General features: G+C 33.5%; 2 protein-coding genes across 4 annotated transcripts in view; one reads left to right on the top strand and one right to left on the bottom strand.

Moving 5' to 3' along the window:
- Nucleotides 1–369: 369 nt before the first annotated feature.
- LOC134278660 (uncharacterized) overlaps nucleotides 370–15,614 on the top strand; it is a 30,832-nt gene continuing 15,587 nt past the window's right edge. Inside the window, exons 1-7 of one of the 3 annotated variants that reach the window (XM_062760960.1) lie at nucleotides 370–509; nucleotides 2,352–2,609; nucleotides 2,705–2,887; nucleotides 3,581–3,775; nucleotides 3,894–3,969; nucleotides 4,071–4,094; nucleotides 4,277–4,620. In XM_062760960.1, coding sequence (XP_062616944.1) covers nucleotides 455–509; nucleotides 2,352–2,609; nucleotides 2,705–2,887; nucleotides 3,581–3,775; nucleotides 3,894–3,969; nucleotides 4,071–4,094; nucleotides 4,277–4,346 — 861 coding nt within the window. In that variant the 5' untranslated portion in view covers nucleotides 370–454 and the 3' untranslated portion in view covers nucleotides 4,347–4,620. Of the gene's footprint in view, nucleotides 510–2,351; nucleotides 2,610–2,704; nucleotides 2,888–3,580; nucleotides 3,776–3,893; nucleotides 3,970–4,070; nucleotides 4,095–4,276; nucleotides 4,621–15,614 lie in introns of those variants that run through there. The other 2 variants (XM_062760961.1, XM_062760959.1) reach the window with 2 other exon arrangements.
- LOC134278661 (glycerophosphocholine cholinephosphodiesterase ENPP6-like) overlaps nucleotides 8,430–15,614 on the bottom strand; it is a 37,972-nt gene continuing 30,787 nt past the window's right edge. The window contains exons 11-14 of the mRNA XM_062760962.1: nucleotides 12,890–13,179; nucleotides 10,087–10,254; nucleotides 8,790–8,883; nucleotides 8,430–8,696 (exon numbers count right to left, since the gene is read on the bottom strand). Of these exons, the coding sequence (XP_062616946.1) occupies nucleotides 8,485–8,696; nucleotides 8,790–8,883; nucleotides 10,087–10,254; nucleotides 12,890–13,179 (764 nt within the window). The 3' untranslated portion in view covers nucleotides 8,430–8,484. The remainder of the gene's footprint in view (nucleotides 8,697–8,789; nucleotides 8,884–10,086; nucleotides 10,255–12,889; nucleotides 13,180–15,614) is intronic.

Below are 15,614 nucleotides of genomic sequence, written 5' to 3'. Positions count from 1 at the left end.
ATCAATATAAATTGAAGTGGCTGTGTTGTGATTCTATGCATGAGTGCCATGCGCGGATCTAGAGGGGGTTAGGACCCCCCCTGGGATTTGCAAGGTTATTAAATTTATATACAAAAGCTAGAAAAAAAGTTACGTTGGAACCCCCTCGGAAAACGCAGACTCCCTGGTAAACGCGAATTTGTGTTAAATTGGTACGAAAAGTCTAAGGTTTGAAGCATTAAAAGTCATCGGCTACACGCCCCCCCCTGAAATAGTTTTTGAAGTTTGGGCGAGTTTACGGGGTTTTTTGCATGTCAAGAAATATCTGGGTTGGATATAAATTATTAATAGTCGAAGCATATAGGAAGGGAAAGCAAACTGCTTGAACTTGAATTGCACAATTGAGTGCGATAACGGCTACGATTTTGATCATGAAACTAAACCCTTTTACCTTTGTGGCGAGGACACTTTCTACATGTGGGATTTCCAAACCGAAGACAATCCAGACGGGAAAACTCCCGTCTGTTCTGGTAATAAGTAGTAGGCGAAAGTATATTTAAAGTCGAAAAAAATGTAAAATTGAGAAATGTGTTACGAAGCGATAGAGAGTCCTTGCCATGAATACCTCTTTTTAAATTCACTATAAACTTTACAATTTACACTTAACTCTTACTACATTTTCTTAACTGAAAATTTATAACGTGTAGAGTTTTACTCTTTAATGTGTAAAATGTATTCTTTAATCTCTAAAACTCCATAGTATATTGACGTTCACCTACTCTGTTATTTAAATTGATATTTATACCCCACGCAACTAGTTGCATGAGATATAATGTTTTTGACCCGTCCGTCAGTCAGTCAGTCAGCCAGCTGTCAGTTAGTCAGTCAGTCAGTCAGTCCTCTTTTTTTGTCAGCGCAACTCCTTATAAACCGCTGCCCAGAATTTCGTCAAACTTTGCAGATATATAGAACACAATACGTAGATGTGCATATTACCAGGAAATTCCGATTCCTTCATTTTTTCCGAGAATTTCCGCACTAAAACTTAGGTTTTTGGCCATACCTTTTATACAGTTTGTCGGCACAACTCCTCATAAACCGCTGCACAGAATTTCGTCAAACTTTGTAGATATTTAGGACACAATATGTAGATGTGCATATTACCAGGAAATTCCGAATCCTTTATTTTTTCCGGGAATTTCCGCACTAAAAACTTAGGTTTTTGGCCATACTTGTCATACACTTTGTCAGCACAACTCCTCATAAACCGCTGCACAGAATTTCGTTAACTTTGCAGATATGTAGGACACAATATGTAGATGTGCATATTACATGTACCAGGAAATTCCGAATCCTTTATTTTTTCCGGGAATTTCTGCACTTAAATCTTAGGTTTTTGGCCATACTTTTTATATAGAGATGAACAGTTTGTCAGCGGAACTCCTCATAAACCGCTGCACAGAATTTCGTCAAACTTTGAGGATATTTAGTTCACAATATGTAGATGTGCATGTTACCAGGAAAGTCCGAATCCTTTATTTTTTCCGGGAATTTTCGCACTAAAACTTAGGTTTTTGGCCATACTTTTCATACACTTTGTCAGCACAACTCCTCATAAACCGCTGCACAGAATTTCGTTAAACTTTGCAGATATTTAGGACACAATATGTAGATGTGCATATTACATGTACCAGGAAATTCCGAATCCTTTATTTTTTCCGGGAATTTCTGCACTAAAATCTTAGGTTTTTGGCCATACCTTTTATATGGAGATGAACAGTTTGTCAGCGCAACTCCTCATAAACTGCTGCACAGAATTTCGTCGAAATTTGCAGATATTTAGGACACAATATGTAGAGGTGCATATTACCAGGAAATTCCGATTCCTTTTATTTCTTCCGGGAATTTCCGCACTAAAACTTAGGTTTTTGGCCATACTTTTCATACACTTTGTCAGCACAACTCCTCATAAACCGCTGCACAGAATTTCGTTAAACTTTGCAGATATTTAGAACACAATATGTAGATGTGCATATCACATGTACCAGGAAATTCCGAATCCTTTATTTTTTCCGGGAATTTCTGCACTAAAATCTTAGGTTTTTGGCCATACCTTTTATATAAAGATGAACAGTTTGTCAGCGCAACTCCTCATAAACCGCTGCACAGAATTTCGTCAAACGTTTCAAATATTTAGTTCACAATATGTAGATTTGCATATTTTCAGGAAATTCCAATTCTTTTATTTTTCCCGGGATTTTCAGCACTTTGAGTTTTGAGGGAGCATGGGGTATGTGAGCTTGCTCACTTTTTCTTTCATTCATAGAATATCTATGCAATGATGATTCAGCATTTATTTATTTTCCATACAGAAATCCAAGAGAGCTCTGAACTCAGTGTTTCCTATTCCGCCTTTTATAAAGACCTTGTATGTGACCAAACATTTGAAACAATACGCAAGGAAGTGAACAATGCTATAGATAATGGTCTACGGCAGTTAGATTGTTTTCAAAAGAATATATGTTCTTATGAAAATGCAACTATAACGCCATGTAAACAAAGAAACAAGAGATCGACAGGTGTTGAAAACATTGGGTTTTCGATCACGATGAACTGTGATCCTAAAATTTGTAAGTTTTATCCTCACTGAAATGAATTCATCATGATCGATGTCTTTTGTAATTTTAACAAAACACTCATTTTTGATATATCTTATGTTTCACAGATAATTCGGACATCTGTCACACTAATCTCGTTACATCTGTAAACAACTTACATGCCTTAGCCATAAATCATTCATTGGATATTGAGGTAAAAGGCGAGCAATTTGAAATAGACGTTGAAAGAGCCAGTGCAGAAAGCGGAGTAAAATGCCCCGAAGGATCTGCAATCATCAAATTCTATTGTGGTATTTCGGTATTTTTTATATTCCTATATAAATTTTACCGGTAGGTAGTTCCCTTTTTGGATTCAGTAATTTTTTTTTTCGACTTTTCGAATTATTAATTTGATTTGACGAAAGATTTGAAATAAATATTTTCTCAAATTTTCTGTTTAATATCATTATTAATATGCTGCTGGAATCCTTCACATTGAAATATAATAAAAGCGTGTTCAAAAACTTTTTTTAATTTGAAAATAATTAGAATTACGAATAGTATTGGTGTCATTTATTTGTTTGAGAAACAGTGAGAGAAATTTGTTATTGTAAATGCTGTATGAACAGTAGATGGAAGTTAGAATGTGTAATGTACTTATTGTCAATTACAATAGTTTGTAAACTTGAAGATAAAAATGTAAAATCAAGTTCTTACTGCACTACAATTACATGTAACGCAAAATCATTTTTAAAAAGGTGTACATAAATATGGTTTTGATAATTATGTATTTTATGACGTTTTGGTAAAGTCACTTGAGTAGGGTATGTTCTGCCTTAAATACTACATTATTAATAATTGTACGCGCTGGTTTCATTACCATAGAATATGTTACAAAATGAAACAAGTTATATTCGATAATATATAAAATCTACATCCCGTGCTTATACCTGATTTAGTATTTATTTGTCGAATGCAACTATATTAAAGATTCCCTTTTCCAGTTAAATGTTCTCCAGGAAGATTCTATATAGATGGTACCTGTGAGAAGTGTGACTTTGGTAGTTATCAGGAGAAGGAAGGTCAACTGTCGTGTACAAAATGTCCAGCTGGGCAGACAACTCCCGGAAGGGGATCAAGACACCAACAAGAATGTTCTTTAAAGAAAGATACTAAAGTCAACGAAGGAACATCCCTTTGTAAGTGAATAAGAAGTTGGTTTCCTCAATCATACTCATATACATCTATCAAACAACTACAGTTTAAAGAACAATACAGAAAAATCCTTCATTTATAAGATTTATTACTTTTTTCCAGATATGTTGATTATAGTTGGAGGGGGGATCGCTGTTTTTATTTCATTCCTATTTCTGGCAATCAACTGGAAAAGGAGGTAAAGTTTATACATGTACATTGACGATGCGGTATTAAACACCTCTTTTATGACATTGAATCTATACAGAGTATGAAAACGGTTGTTTATCTTCGTTTTAGAAAAACAAAAAAGTACTTCCTAAGGTAATATGATGACTAGATATAACTTAGAAAAGATTAAAAATGATGCTTAAAATTGCTTATCAATAAAATATATTAATATCTTGATTTAAAGCATCTTTGTATGAGTTTGAATGTTTTGCTTATGTATTTTATTTGATTTTATTGGAAGGTATATATATTAAATTTGCGTATTTCCTTTTCAGTGAAACATTTACAAAAGCAGAAAACAGACAACCAGCACTTACTCGCAACTTCCAACTACAGAGTTTTTGAACATTCTATCGCGTCATGTGCAATTTTTGTCTCATAAAGCTACTGTATACAGGGGAATCCCCCCCTCCGTTTTATTTTCGCACCTTTCGCAATTTAAAACAGGGAAAATTCAAGGAACAGAGCATAATTTCTTAAACAGAACTTTGACTGGGCAAATTAAAAACGAGGTAAAATTGCCGTTAGTGCAAACGCGCGAAAATAACACGAGGCGAAAATAACCCTATTTACAGTATTTCTTGCCTTTTATCATGTTGTAAATTTTGAATTTACTAGGGGGAGGTAAATGCAAAATTTGCACTTACCTCCCCCTGGTAAATTCAAAATTTACAACATGATACTTTTATTTTTATGTGTATGAATAGTATGGAATGACACTTGAAATTTAGAGATAATAGACAGTTTCTTTTAAAAGTTTATTAAACAATGCAGTTTAAATTGAAGTCAACAAGGACATCTGTGAGCAGAGCTAGAAACAGGTGCCCGTTATGTAATACAAAGTAAATATGTATCAATGTTTTTTTCTTTTTGTTTACTCTCAAAAATATGAAAAATCAAAATAAAATACAGACAGTACAAAATTACATGTATTTTGTTGTTGATTTTAGTGACTCAAATAAGGAGGGAAAGTGAAAAAAGAATATATAAAATTAAAATATTCCGTTAGCAGTAGTTAAGTCACTGTGTTAGGTTTTCAATTAATGTTTCATGTTGCACATCTTGGGAAAAAGAAGTTTTTTCTTGATGTTCTTTTCTCAGAACAAAACGTATGATTTGTGACAATTGTGGCAAATATTTCTTTTAAAAGAATAATCAGCATTGGATCAAAAAATAAGCACAATTAAAAGGCTTTAAAGAATACATTTTAAAAGAAAAATTAAATCGACTTAAAATGTTTTTTCTATACGTTTGAATTTTAAATGTATCTAATTTTACATTCTTTCTCAACTGAATATGACTTGTTAACAAGGTAAAAGCATTCCAAATTCAAACTGAAGAGCAAGTTTTAACTGAACAATACATTTTGATTTAACCAAATTGAGAATTTTGGAGTTTAGGAACGATTGATTTTAATCAGATTGCCAGTTTGTGTTGTATGTCTGATCTTTGTCCCATCGCAACCTAAAACATTTTTTTTCAAAAAAAAAAAAAAAAAAAAATTAATGACATGTACAGATGAAACAAACAAACTTTTGTCAAACATTTTGAAAATTACAACTTGGGGCATGTTGTAATGAATAAAATGAATAAGTTTCACCGCGCACTTATAATTGGCTCATTTTTGCCTGTTAATTTGCTTGACCTCCGGGGTACTTTTACTCTTTCAATGTCGTACATGTAGATATGTCGTGATATTGGTAAACTTCTGTTTGTGTTTAGAAATTTCTGTCTGTTTTTCTTATGACATGTATCATTTTTATATGCATTTTTTCCTGAAAAATTATTCCTTTTTATTTGATCGATTATGAAGAAAATATACATGAGTTCACTACTGTCTCTACTTTAAGCATAATTCTACTTCTAAGTTTCACCTTTTAACTACCTCAAATTCACTCAATCCTGCCTCTGTTAAAAGCATGATATAAGACTGAGTTTAAAAGCTTCTTTACTCACTGATTTATAAAATATATACATACAGTACAATATTAAGTATTTAGAGGTTATCCCGCATTATATGTATAAACCTGTTGGTCGTAATATTAGTGATACGAGGGAGCGTGGTTTCCAATTCAAGTTGTCATGATAATGAACATGGTCATCGGTTATCTGCATATTACCAACAATATCATTTGAAGTAAGTGACTTGTACCATTGTTTTAAAAAAATAATCATAATCAAATATACTTACGAAGTTTGATTTTATTTTCATTTGTTTTTGAAAACTGTGCTTAATGAGACATGTTGATTTTATTTTAATTTAATGTAATTTTTACATTATTAAAAAATATAAGTCAAACCGTATATAAACTAAATTAACTTTTATTTTTACATGATAAATACTCTCCTCGTACATAATAGAAGAAATGACCTTCATTTTTTACAATAATTAAAAAATATTTTACAAATTATATATAATTGAATTTTTAGAATTAAAGCAAATTAAAACTCAATTATTTCAGATTTTTCAGAACATTTTTGATTTTATGTTCCAAGTTTTCCGTGCTGGTTATATGTATTAATAAGAAGGATATTGTAATTATTTACGATATACATACTTGTACCAATGATATCAAGACCAAACAATATTAACAATACTAAGGTTTTCGTCTATATGGTCATGAGACTTTTTTTCAGAGAAAAGGGGCCGGTGTAACGTTGAATTTTGACCTGGATTGAAAATTGACCCGGGGGTCGTCTGTCGACGTTGTATACTGAGCAAACATGACCAAAGGTGTTGAATTAAGACCCTAGTTTGTTGAAAACTGAGCCGGGTCGTAGAATTTTGATCATGAAACCGGTTCTAAATTCAACAGCATAAAAACACATATTTATGACTTGGTTTTCAGAACATATGCGTCGGGAACGGGGGGATGCTTAGCCGCTCTCCCCACTTTTTGCAAAGACAGACATAATATAGCATTTAACAAAGTGACATGGGTTTAGCCCAACTCCCCTTTCAACAGGCAAGTTAATCAAAGAAAGAACAGTAAGTGGTAGTGCTTGAAAAAAGTAGAAATCGGAACCTCCGAACAACCAACCCCCACTCCCACCGAAATAGGATTTTCGGGTTTGTACTACTACTTTAGACGAAGGACAAATTTTCTCTTTTTTTTGGGACATTTTTTTCAGATTTAATTTTTTCTATCAATTAGCCCCCTCCCCTCCCGCATTTTCAATTTGCTTCCCATGCGCGGATCTAGAGGGGAGTCGAGGGGGATCCGGACCTCCTGGATTTGAAGAGTTTCTAAATTTATATACTAAACAAAGTAAAACGTGACCTTGGACCACCCAAATATACGCAGAACCCCTCCAAAACTTGAACATGGTTAAGTTGGCATGAAAAGTCAAACATGTACGTATAAATAGGTATCAACGACTACCCCCCCCCCCCCCCACATACACACACACACTCACACACAAACAATATGATTTTTTTTATAAGATAACGTTTTTTTTTGGGGGGGTGCTCGTCAACAAATTTCTGGGTTGGATTTTTTTTTCACTGGAATATACCCCATCTGGAAAAAAATTCCTAGATCCGCGTCTGCTTCCGACTGTAATGTAATAAATACACATTTAATTCATTAATTCAGCTAAATTCTTAGAATAAAATAGTGACAAAATATCTCAGATTTCAAAGTATAAAGTTTCAAATATATATAGTGCTCACTTTCTAGACATCAGATTTCCAGGATTTTTGTTTTATGCCCTATTCATAGTTTTGATCTCATTTATGGATGCTACATGTATATAGATTTTAGAAGATATCTGAAATCGTGTACTGATCAAAATGACTGTACATATACACGAGATGATAAGTTTATGTTTATTATTCTTTAAAAGGGAAAAAACTGAATCCGAAATATGAATAATAAAGATACTGATAAATCCCGTTCAACAACTTCCCAGTTCAAAAGATGTTCAAAATCTGAGGTGGGGTCAATATTCAACAGGGTCAATTTTCAACTTGTTGAGGTCATCAGGGATAAGAAAAAAATTATCAAGTTGTTGAAAAATGACCCTGGGTATAAATTTAACGACTTTTGGTCGTCTCAATTTTTAACGGAGAAAAAAACACCCCTGGTTCAATATTCAACGTTGAAAAATGAACCCCGGGTCAATTTTCAACCCGGGTCAATGTTCAACGTTACACCGGAAGCAAATCAATTACTTGATTATTAGGCAACATTTGAGATGTTCACTACTTCCAGACTTTTTATATGGAAAAATTAAACGAGAACCAGCACACCTTTTGTACTTAGTAAAAATTATATACTAGCTTTGTGGCTTTCTAATAACCTATTCTAATTTTATTTAGACCAGTGAGCTTCGTCTTTACATTGTTTTATGGATTTTTCTTGAGAGATGGCGGTCAAGAGACATAACATTTAAAATGTGGCTTCAAGTGAAACACTTTATTTTTAAACATTAAATAAGTTGCAATACAGTAATATATATAATTATGTATTTTATCTATTAATTAGATGAGGACAACACTAAACATGACAAACAGAAACAAAGGAAAGAACAATTCTGTTGACCTTGCAGAAGAAATGTCAGATTTTGTCATCATTTGTGCGACATTACTCCAAGTTCCATTGTTATCCTTTGGTTTTATTTCAAGAATATCACACATTATTTGATAAAGCTCCACATTAGCTATCGGATTGCTCACAAAATTTTTCTTGAACGCTGCAATGAGGACATAAAATAAAATCATTCTAGCTATTAATAGCAGAATCAGATTTTTTTTCTTGAAATCAAGGTCATATTGGTTAAACTTACCTGGTCCGGCTGCTCTAAAAATCGCTCTCATATCAGGATTAGTATTATCATATCCATGCATGCCTTTGTAGGTAGTTCCAGGTTTATAATCATCCTTGTTTAATGAAAAAAAATAATTTTCATTAGTTTAATTATTGGTAAAATAAGCAAGTCTCGGTTCACCATACCTCTCATGACAGCTGATCACAATAAAAACTGAAACATACAGTCATGTTGTTTCATTTTACATTGTTTTAGCAATTAAACACATGTAGGCTAGGTTAATATTAATGAATTAAAACGTCATATTCGAAGAGAGACAAATCAAATAGCGATTTAATTTGCCTAAAACCACCAATAATTAAAAAAAAATTCCATTTCGAAGACGTGATGGAATTGTAGATCTCCCCTAATAATATCAGACCAAGCATTAACATTTCAAAAGATTTAAGGGATATACAATTTTCAGTATTTTTTGATTTGTTAAAACGGTGTAAGTAGTTCCTCTGTCAATCGATCAAGTCATAAATTTACGAAAATATCATTATCAAAAATTATACTCAAAGATGGACATTTACATTAGTTTATAGCTAGAGAGTTTTTCGACTGTCTTGAATTAAGCAAGATTTACATGTATTTCCCATAAGATTTACATGTATGTCCTATTACAGCAAAATTATTAATATCATTTAAATACTAAATTATGATCGAAAATAAGCTTGAGTAAACATAAATTCGTTAGAAAAATTGTGTTATGTTTAAATTTACCCCTTTGTCCAGTATGACAAGTTTAATTTGAAATTCAGTTTTGTATACCTTCAATATGGCAACCAACTTCAAATAAATCTTACTTAATTCAGAGTTGTCGAAAACTATCTCAAAGCTCCATTGATTGATAGACAATGGAAATAACTTGATTTATCTCCTTTGATTCTCCATCAATATATATATATATATATATATATATATATATATATATATATATATATATATATATATATATATATATATATATATATATATATATATATATATATACGTACTTTTTTCCACGGGGTTATAATTCCGCGGAATCTCAATTTCTGGTTTAATCCGCGGGTAGAAAATTACGCGGATTTCTTAGACTGTCACTATTTGCCTTACATTTATATTAAGTACGCTAGGACAAATTTCCGCGAAAAGTTTGTTACCGCGTACATAGCGTAAATTAATACCACGCGGAAAAAAGTACTTCTACAGTATATATATATATATATATATATATATATATATATATATATATATATATATATATATATATATATATATAAGTACTTACTCCACATTCGCTACATTTCCATGGAGCTATTATTGCTGTTCCACTATCAGCTTCTATAACGATTGGTGCTGTACGTTTGTGGTTCTTCAGATGATAACGGCCAGGAATTGATTCCTTTTTGTAAACTGTTATATTGGGCTTGTTTGCTGTTACTAAATCGTTGTAGACCTGCCATTTTTAAAATCAAATTTTGTTTAAAACAACCAATGAGACTGTAAACATAAGTGAGCTCAACCAATTGCAAGTTTGATGGCCCTGAAGCCAGAGTCGACAACGGTGTACAACTAATTAATTTCAATGACTTTTGTACATTCCACATACATATACGATAGTTGATCCAAAAGTTATGCCAAAAATGCTATAAATTTCCAAAAAGTTGATTTTATGAACATCATCATACACACTTTCACTAGTACCCGAATCTGTTTTAACTACTAACTATATATATACATTTGTGGTATCTCTCCATTATATAAACATACAGATAGAAAATATCTTCAAGTCTGTATGAAGTTTGTAGAATGTTTTTGATCAAATTGCAAATTAACTGGCTTGGACATGTGTCTCAATCCATCGGATCCATCCATCCCTTTCCGACGACCGAAATTCCTCCAACTTTTTATCATCAAACTTCGGACGTGTTTCTTGTGTCTTTTCAGCATCGATTATCAATTTTCACGAATAAAAATATTCCCAGACAACAATCTGTTCAATATTACTGATCACAAGTAGCCTCTCACAAAATATTCCCTTCGAAATAGATTCCTTAGCCTAATGAATTCGAAGCGTAACCGCCATGCAAGCCGATTTACACCTTGTGTCATTTTTCAAAATCTACGACGGACGGTAAGTGCAATAATTTAAATTCGAAAATATTAAATTGTCTGTCTCAAATGTATATATAAGTAATAAATAACAAGTTTATAAACTTCAATGGGAATTGAAGTGGGTCGATACCACCCCTACTAATGTTATTGTGATTTAAATTCAAGACACATGGTTTAGTTTGACCTATTCAAAGGTTATAGAGTAAAACCGGTTTTATAAATAAGATTGGCAGCAAACAAGAAATTGCTATAGACTGTTTCTTTCGATAATATGTCCTGTGAAAAATGTGTTTACAGACCATTCTGAAAGACTTAAAAGATTTTCAACAGAAAAGGGTGGCTAGTGGGGGAGAGGTTAAAATAACAAAATATTCTATCACAATTTACGGTGAAAATTAGAACTCACTAGCGGCCGATGCGCTGTTAAAAAAATGTGTAACATTATATACACAGACAATACTTTGTTTGCCTTATATGGTTATTGTTAATAATGCGCAAGAGGATCTCACCACGAGCAACTGACCATCGTTGAATTGCAACGTTTATTCCAAAAACATGTTTACATTTTACTTCGAATACGTGTCTCAGGTCTATCTATGTTCTTGTCAATGGAGCGCAAAAGAAAAAAAATGAACAAAATACAAAGATTAGAAACAAAGAAAGATGTTACTGGCATTTTTAATATTTTGTTATCTAGAAAAAAATATGTTAAATGAGATGTAGTTTGTGTCAAGTTCAATTCAGTTCAATTCAAAAGAATTCATAAGAACAACAGTGCTTCAAGGGTAATTAAAACGAGCACGACATGACCATCTCTTGCATTTAAATGGACAAAACATTTTTACATAACTATACTCGTGATCTCGTGTTTTTGGCCAGGGAATCCACCTGACAATTGTATTCACCAATAGTACAAAGGAATTAATACAGACGCAAGTCGCTATGCAGTATGACTGACAAACCCAGCCTTCCACTGTTTGTATAGCAAATGAATTGTTTGTCATTGTGAGCATGGAAATGATGAAATTTTTTAAATGCTTTTCATTTACAAGATGGATGGAAAAATGGTCTTTGTGCCTTTTCGATCGCCATACAATTTCCCTTTTCTCTGAAACGTACAATTCTTGTAGTATTTGTAGTAACCCATAATGCAATTCTAATTCAGCTTATTAGTCAGTTTAAGTCACGTTGTTGCCTCATTTGCTAATCTGACGCTAAAAAAAATATTTGTCCAAAAAGAAATTTTAATTCATGACAGAGTCACTGCAGAAAATTGAATCATAGAGAATACTCGTTTAAGTTTGAATGAGTTCAATAGAGATTGATTGAAGTGCATTTCTACAGATATTATAGGGTAGTGAAAACTGAGACGCAACATAACTTTTCTGTTTACAATGTCTCCACGTGCTAGTCACTTCCTAGCCAATTTACCTTATCTCGCGTAGTCTCGTTAACTCTCGCCAGAGTCACTGCCAGAGCTACTCTGAACTCATCGGGTTTTATATTTTGCAGAACACCGAAAAATAAAAGGTTCCGAACACATTAGTAGGAGTGGGTACGTGATCAAATCTTCTGAGAAGGCCTTCGCCTTCACAGGATTTGATCACATGACCGACCCACTTCAATTCCCATTGAAGTTTATAAACTTGTTATTTATTTCTTAAGTAAATACATAACCATATTAACATTATCAACCCACGTATATCCTTTTGTCTTCATTCCATTATTTAAAAAAAAATGTTTATGTTTGACAAAATTGCTTTTATTTGTAAATTCTTTAAGAATTCTTGCTAGTGTTAAGATATTGTTACTTTGAAGAAAAAAGAGAGATATTTTTTATTTTCTTCCTTTGTGGTTCGATACATCCACGCGTCCATGAACGCGTATATTTGATTGCCATATTTCAATTCAAAAATACCTATCCACAAAAAATATTTATCATAATATTTAATGGAGATACAATAGCTTCAAGATACCTTTTCAAGTTTTCCATCCATTGGCCAGATACTGACATAGGGCACCTCCGACAAAATAACCTTAATGTCCTGTAGTTCCAATACGTCAGTGATGTTCACCATTTTTGTTATATTGGTCATCCCATGATCAGAAAAAATCATTATGTTTACGTCATTATGTAAATTTAGTGACATCAGATTTTGCCTAAAGCTTTGCAAACTTTTATCAATATCTTGCAATACAGTTGTCAAATTTTGAGAATTCACACCAACTACGTGTCCATAATGGTCAGGCGCTTCCAAGTATATTCCTGAAAAATTAATTTTATACTATGTTACATACATGCAACTCATATACAGTCAAACTTCGTTATCTCAAACCCGACGGGACCGGAAAAAAATTCGAGATACCCGAGATTCGAGATATCGAGGGTAAAATACTAAAAGAATAAGTAATAATAAATTTATTTTAGAATAAGTAAATTACTTCAACATATCCAGAGTATTCAAGATATCAAAGTTTTGGATACCGAAGTTCACCTGGATTATTTATATAAATTATACTATCACATGATAAATAAAATCGTTTTATTTTGTTTGTTGACGTCAATTTGTCCTTCATATTTTAAAAACGTTACCACTTGCAATTGCCAACTTACATGTAAGACTGCATATTGAGATTTGTAGTCGGCAATTACTGCCTTAATTTAGAGTATTGAGAGAGCACCTAGTGCATCAAGCGGGAACTCTGTTAAAAACGGTCTCTACCGAGAAATTGTCCCCACGTTCCGCAGTCAGATTTGAACCCGCGATGCTGTATAACTCTTCATTCTGCGAGGCAAGCCCAAGCATTTTTACCACTTAGCAACTTGGGCGACAAAAACTTTTTTGCAATAGATTACATCTTAGTAAACACTGTTTAGTTATGCATAAAGTTCAGATACCTTATCAAATACAAAAAAAAACCCCACATTTCTATCTTTAAGAATTATAATGAAGCATTTAATGAACATATCCATGTTTTTTTTAATTTCTGATAGCGCAAAATTTTTTCAAAAAAAACAAGAGGCCCAGTGGCCACAGCGCTCATCTGAGCACATTGGCAAGGAAAAAGCACATCAGATCAGAACTGAAGGTTTACTGAGGTGGGGTGGGGGGTGGGGGGGTTGAGTTTCAACACCCCAGGGGATCATTATTTCAACGAACTAGAATCTACACTACCTGAGAATGATTCCATATAGATATAACTAATCATGGCTTGGAAGTATTTGAAAAGCAGATTTAAAAAGGCTTCCCCATATATTTCTATGTAAAATTTTGAACAGCCTTTTTGGCCCCACCCTACCCCCGGGGGTCATGATTTGAAAAAACTTGAATCTACACTACTTGAGGATGATTCCACATGAGTTTCATCTTTCCTGGCTCAGTGGTTCTTGAGAAGAAGATTTTTGAAGATTTTTCCTATATACATTCCTTTGTAAAACTTTGATCGGCCATTTTGGCCCCACCCTACCCCCGGGGGTCATGATTTGAACAAACTTGAATCTACACTACCTAATGATAACTTCAAATGCGTTTCATCTTTCCTGGCCCAGTGGTTCTTGAGAAGAAGATTTTTAAAGATTTTTCCTGCATATTCCTATGTAAAAATTTTATCGGCCATACTGGCCCCACCCCAAACCCGGGGGTCATGATTTGAACAAACATGAATCTACACTACCTGAGGATGATTCCACATGAGTTCCATCTTTCCTGGCCCAGTGGTTCTTCAGAAGAAGATTTTTAAAGATTTTTCCTATATACTCCTATGTAAAACTTTGATCTGCCATTTCGGCCCCACCCTAACCCTGGGGGTCATGATTTGAACAAACTTAAATCTACACTACCTGGGGATGATTCCACATGAGTTCCATCTTTCCTGGCCCAGTGGTTCTTGAGAAGAAGATTTTTAAAGATTTTTCCTTTATACTCCTCTGTAAAACTTTGATCAGCCATTTTGGCCCCACTCTAACCCCAGGGGTCATGATTTGAAGAAACTTAAATCTACACTACCTGAGGATGATTCCACATGAGTTCCAAGTTTCTTGGCCCAGTGGTTCTTCAGAAGAAGATTTTAAAAGATTTTTCCTATAAATTCCTATGTATAAATTTGATCGGCCATTTTGGCCCCACCCTAACCCCGGGGGTCATGATTTGAACAAACTTGAATCTACACTACCTGGGGATGATTCCACATGAGTTCCATCTTTCCTGGCTCAGTGGTTCTTGAGAAAAAGATTTTTAAAGATTTTTCCTATATCCTCCTATGTAAAACTTTGATCGGCCATTTTAGCTCCACCCTACCCCCGGGGGTCATGATTTGAACAAATTTGAATCTACACTACCTGAGGATGATTCCACATGATTTCCATCTTTCCTGGCCCAGTGGTTCTTGAAAAGAAGACTTTTTAAAAATGTCATTAATTTTTCTCTAATTCATAATTATCTCCCCTTAGAAAAGGGCGTGGCCCTTCATTTGAACAAACTTAAATTCCCTTTACCCAAGGATACTTTGTAGCAAGTTTGGTTGAAATTGGCCCAGTGGTTCTTAAGAAGAAGATGAAAATGTGAAAAGTTTACAACGACAACAACAACAACGACGACGACAACGACAACAACGACAACGACGACAGACAACGGACAAATTTTGATAAGAAAAGCTCACTTGAGCCTTCGGCTCAGGTGAGCTAAAAAAGTGCAAGTTTTT

The sequence above is a fragment of the Saccostrea cucullata genome, unplaced genomic scaffold (genome assembly GCF_032062105.1).
Source record: "Saccostrea cucullata isolate Sc308-1 unplaced genomic scaffold, CSIRO_AGI_Scuc_v1 ctg664, whole genome shotgun sequence".
In the NCBI taxonomy this organism is placed as follows: domain Eukaryota; kingdom Metazoa; phylum Mollusca; class Bivalvia; order Ostreida; family Ostreidae; genus Saccostrea; species Saccostrea cuccullata.
This window is presented reverse-complemented; position numbering and strand designations above follow the sequence as displayed.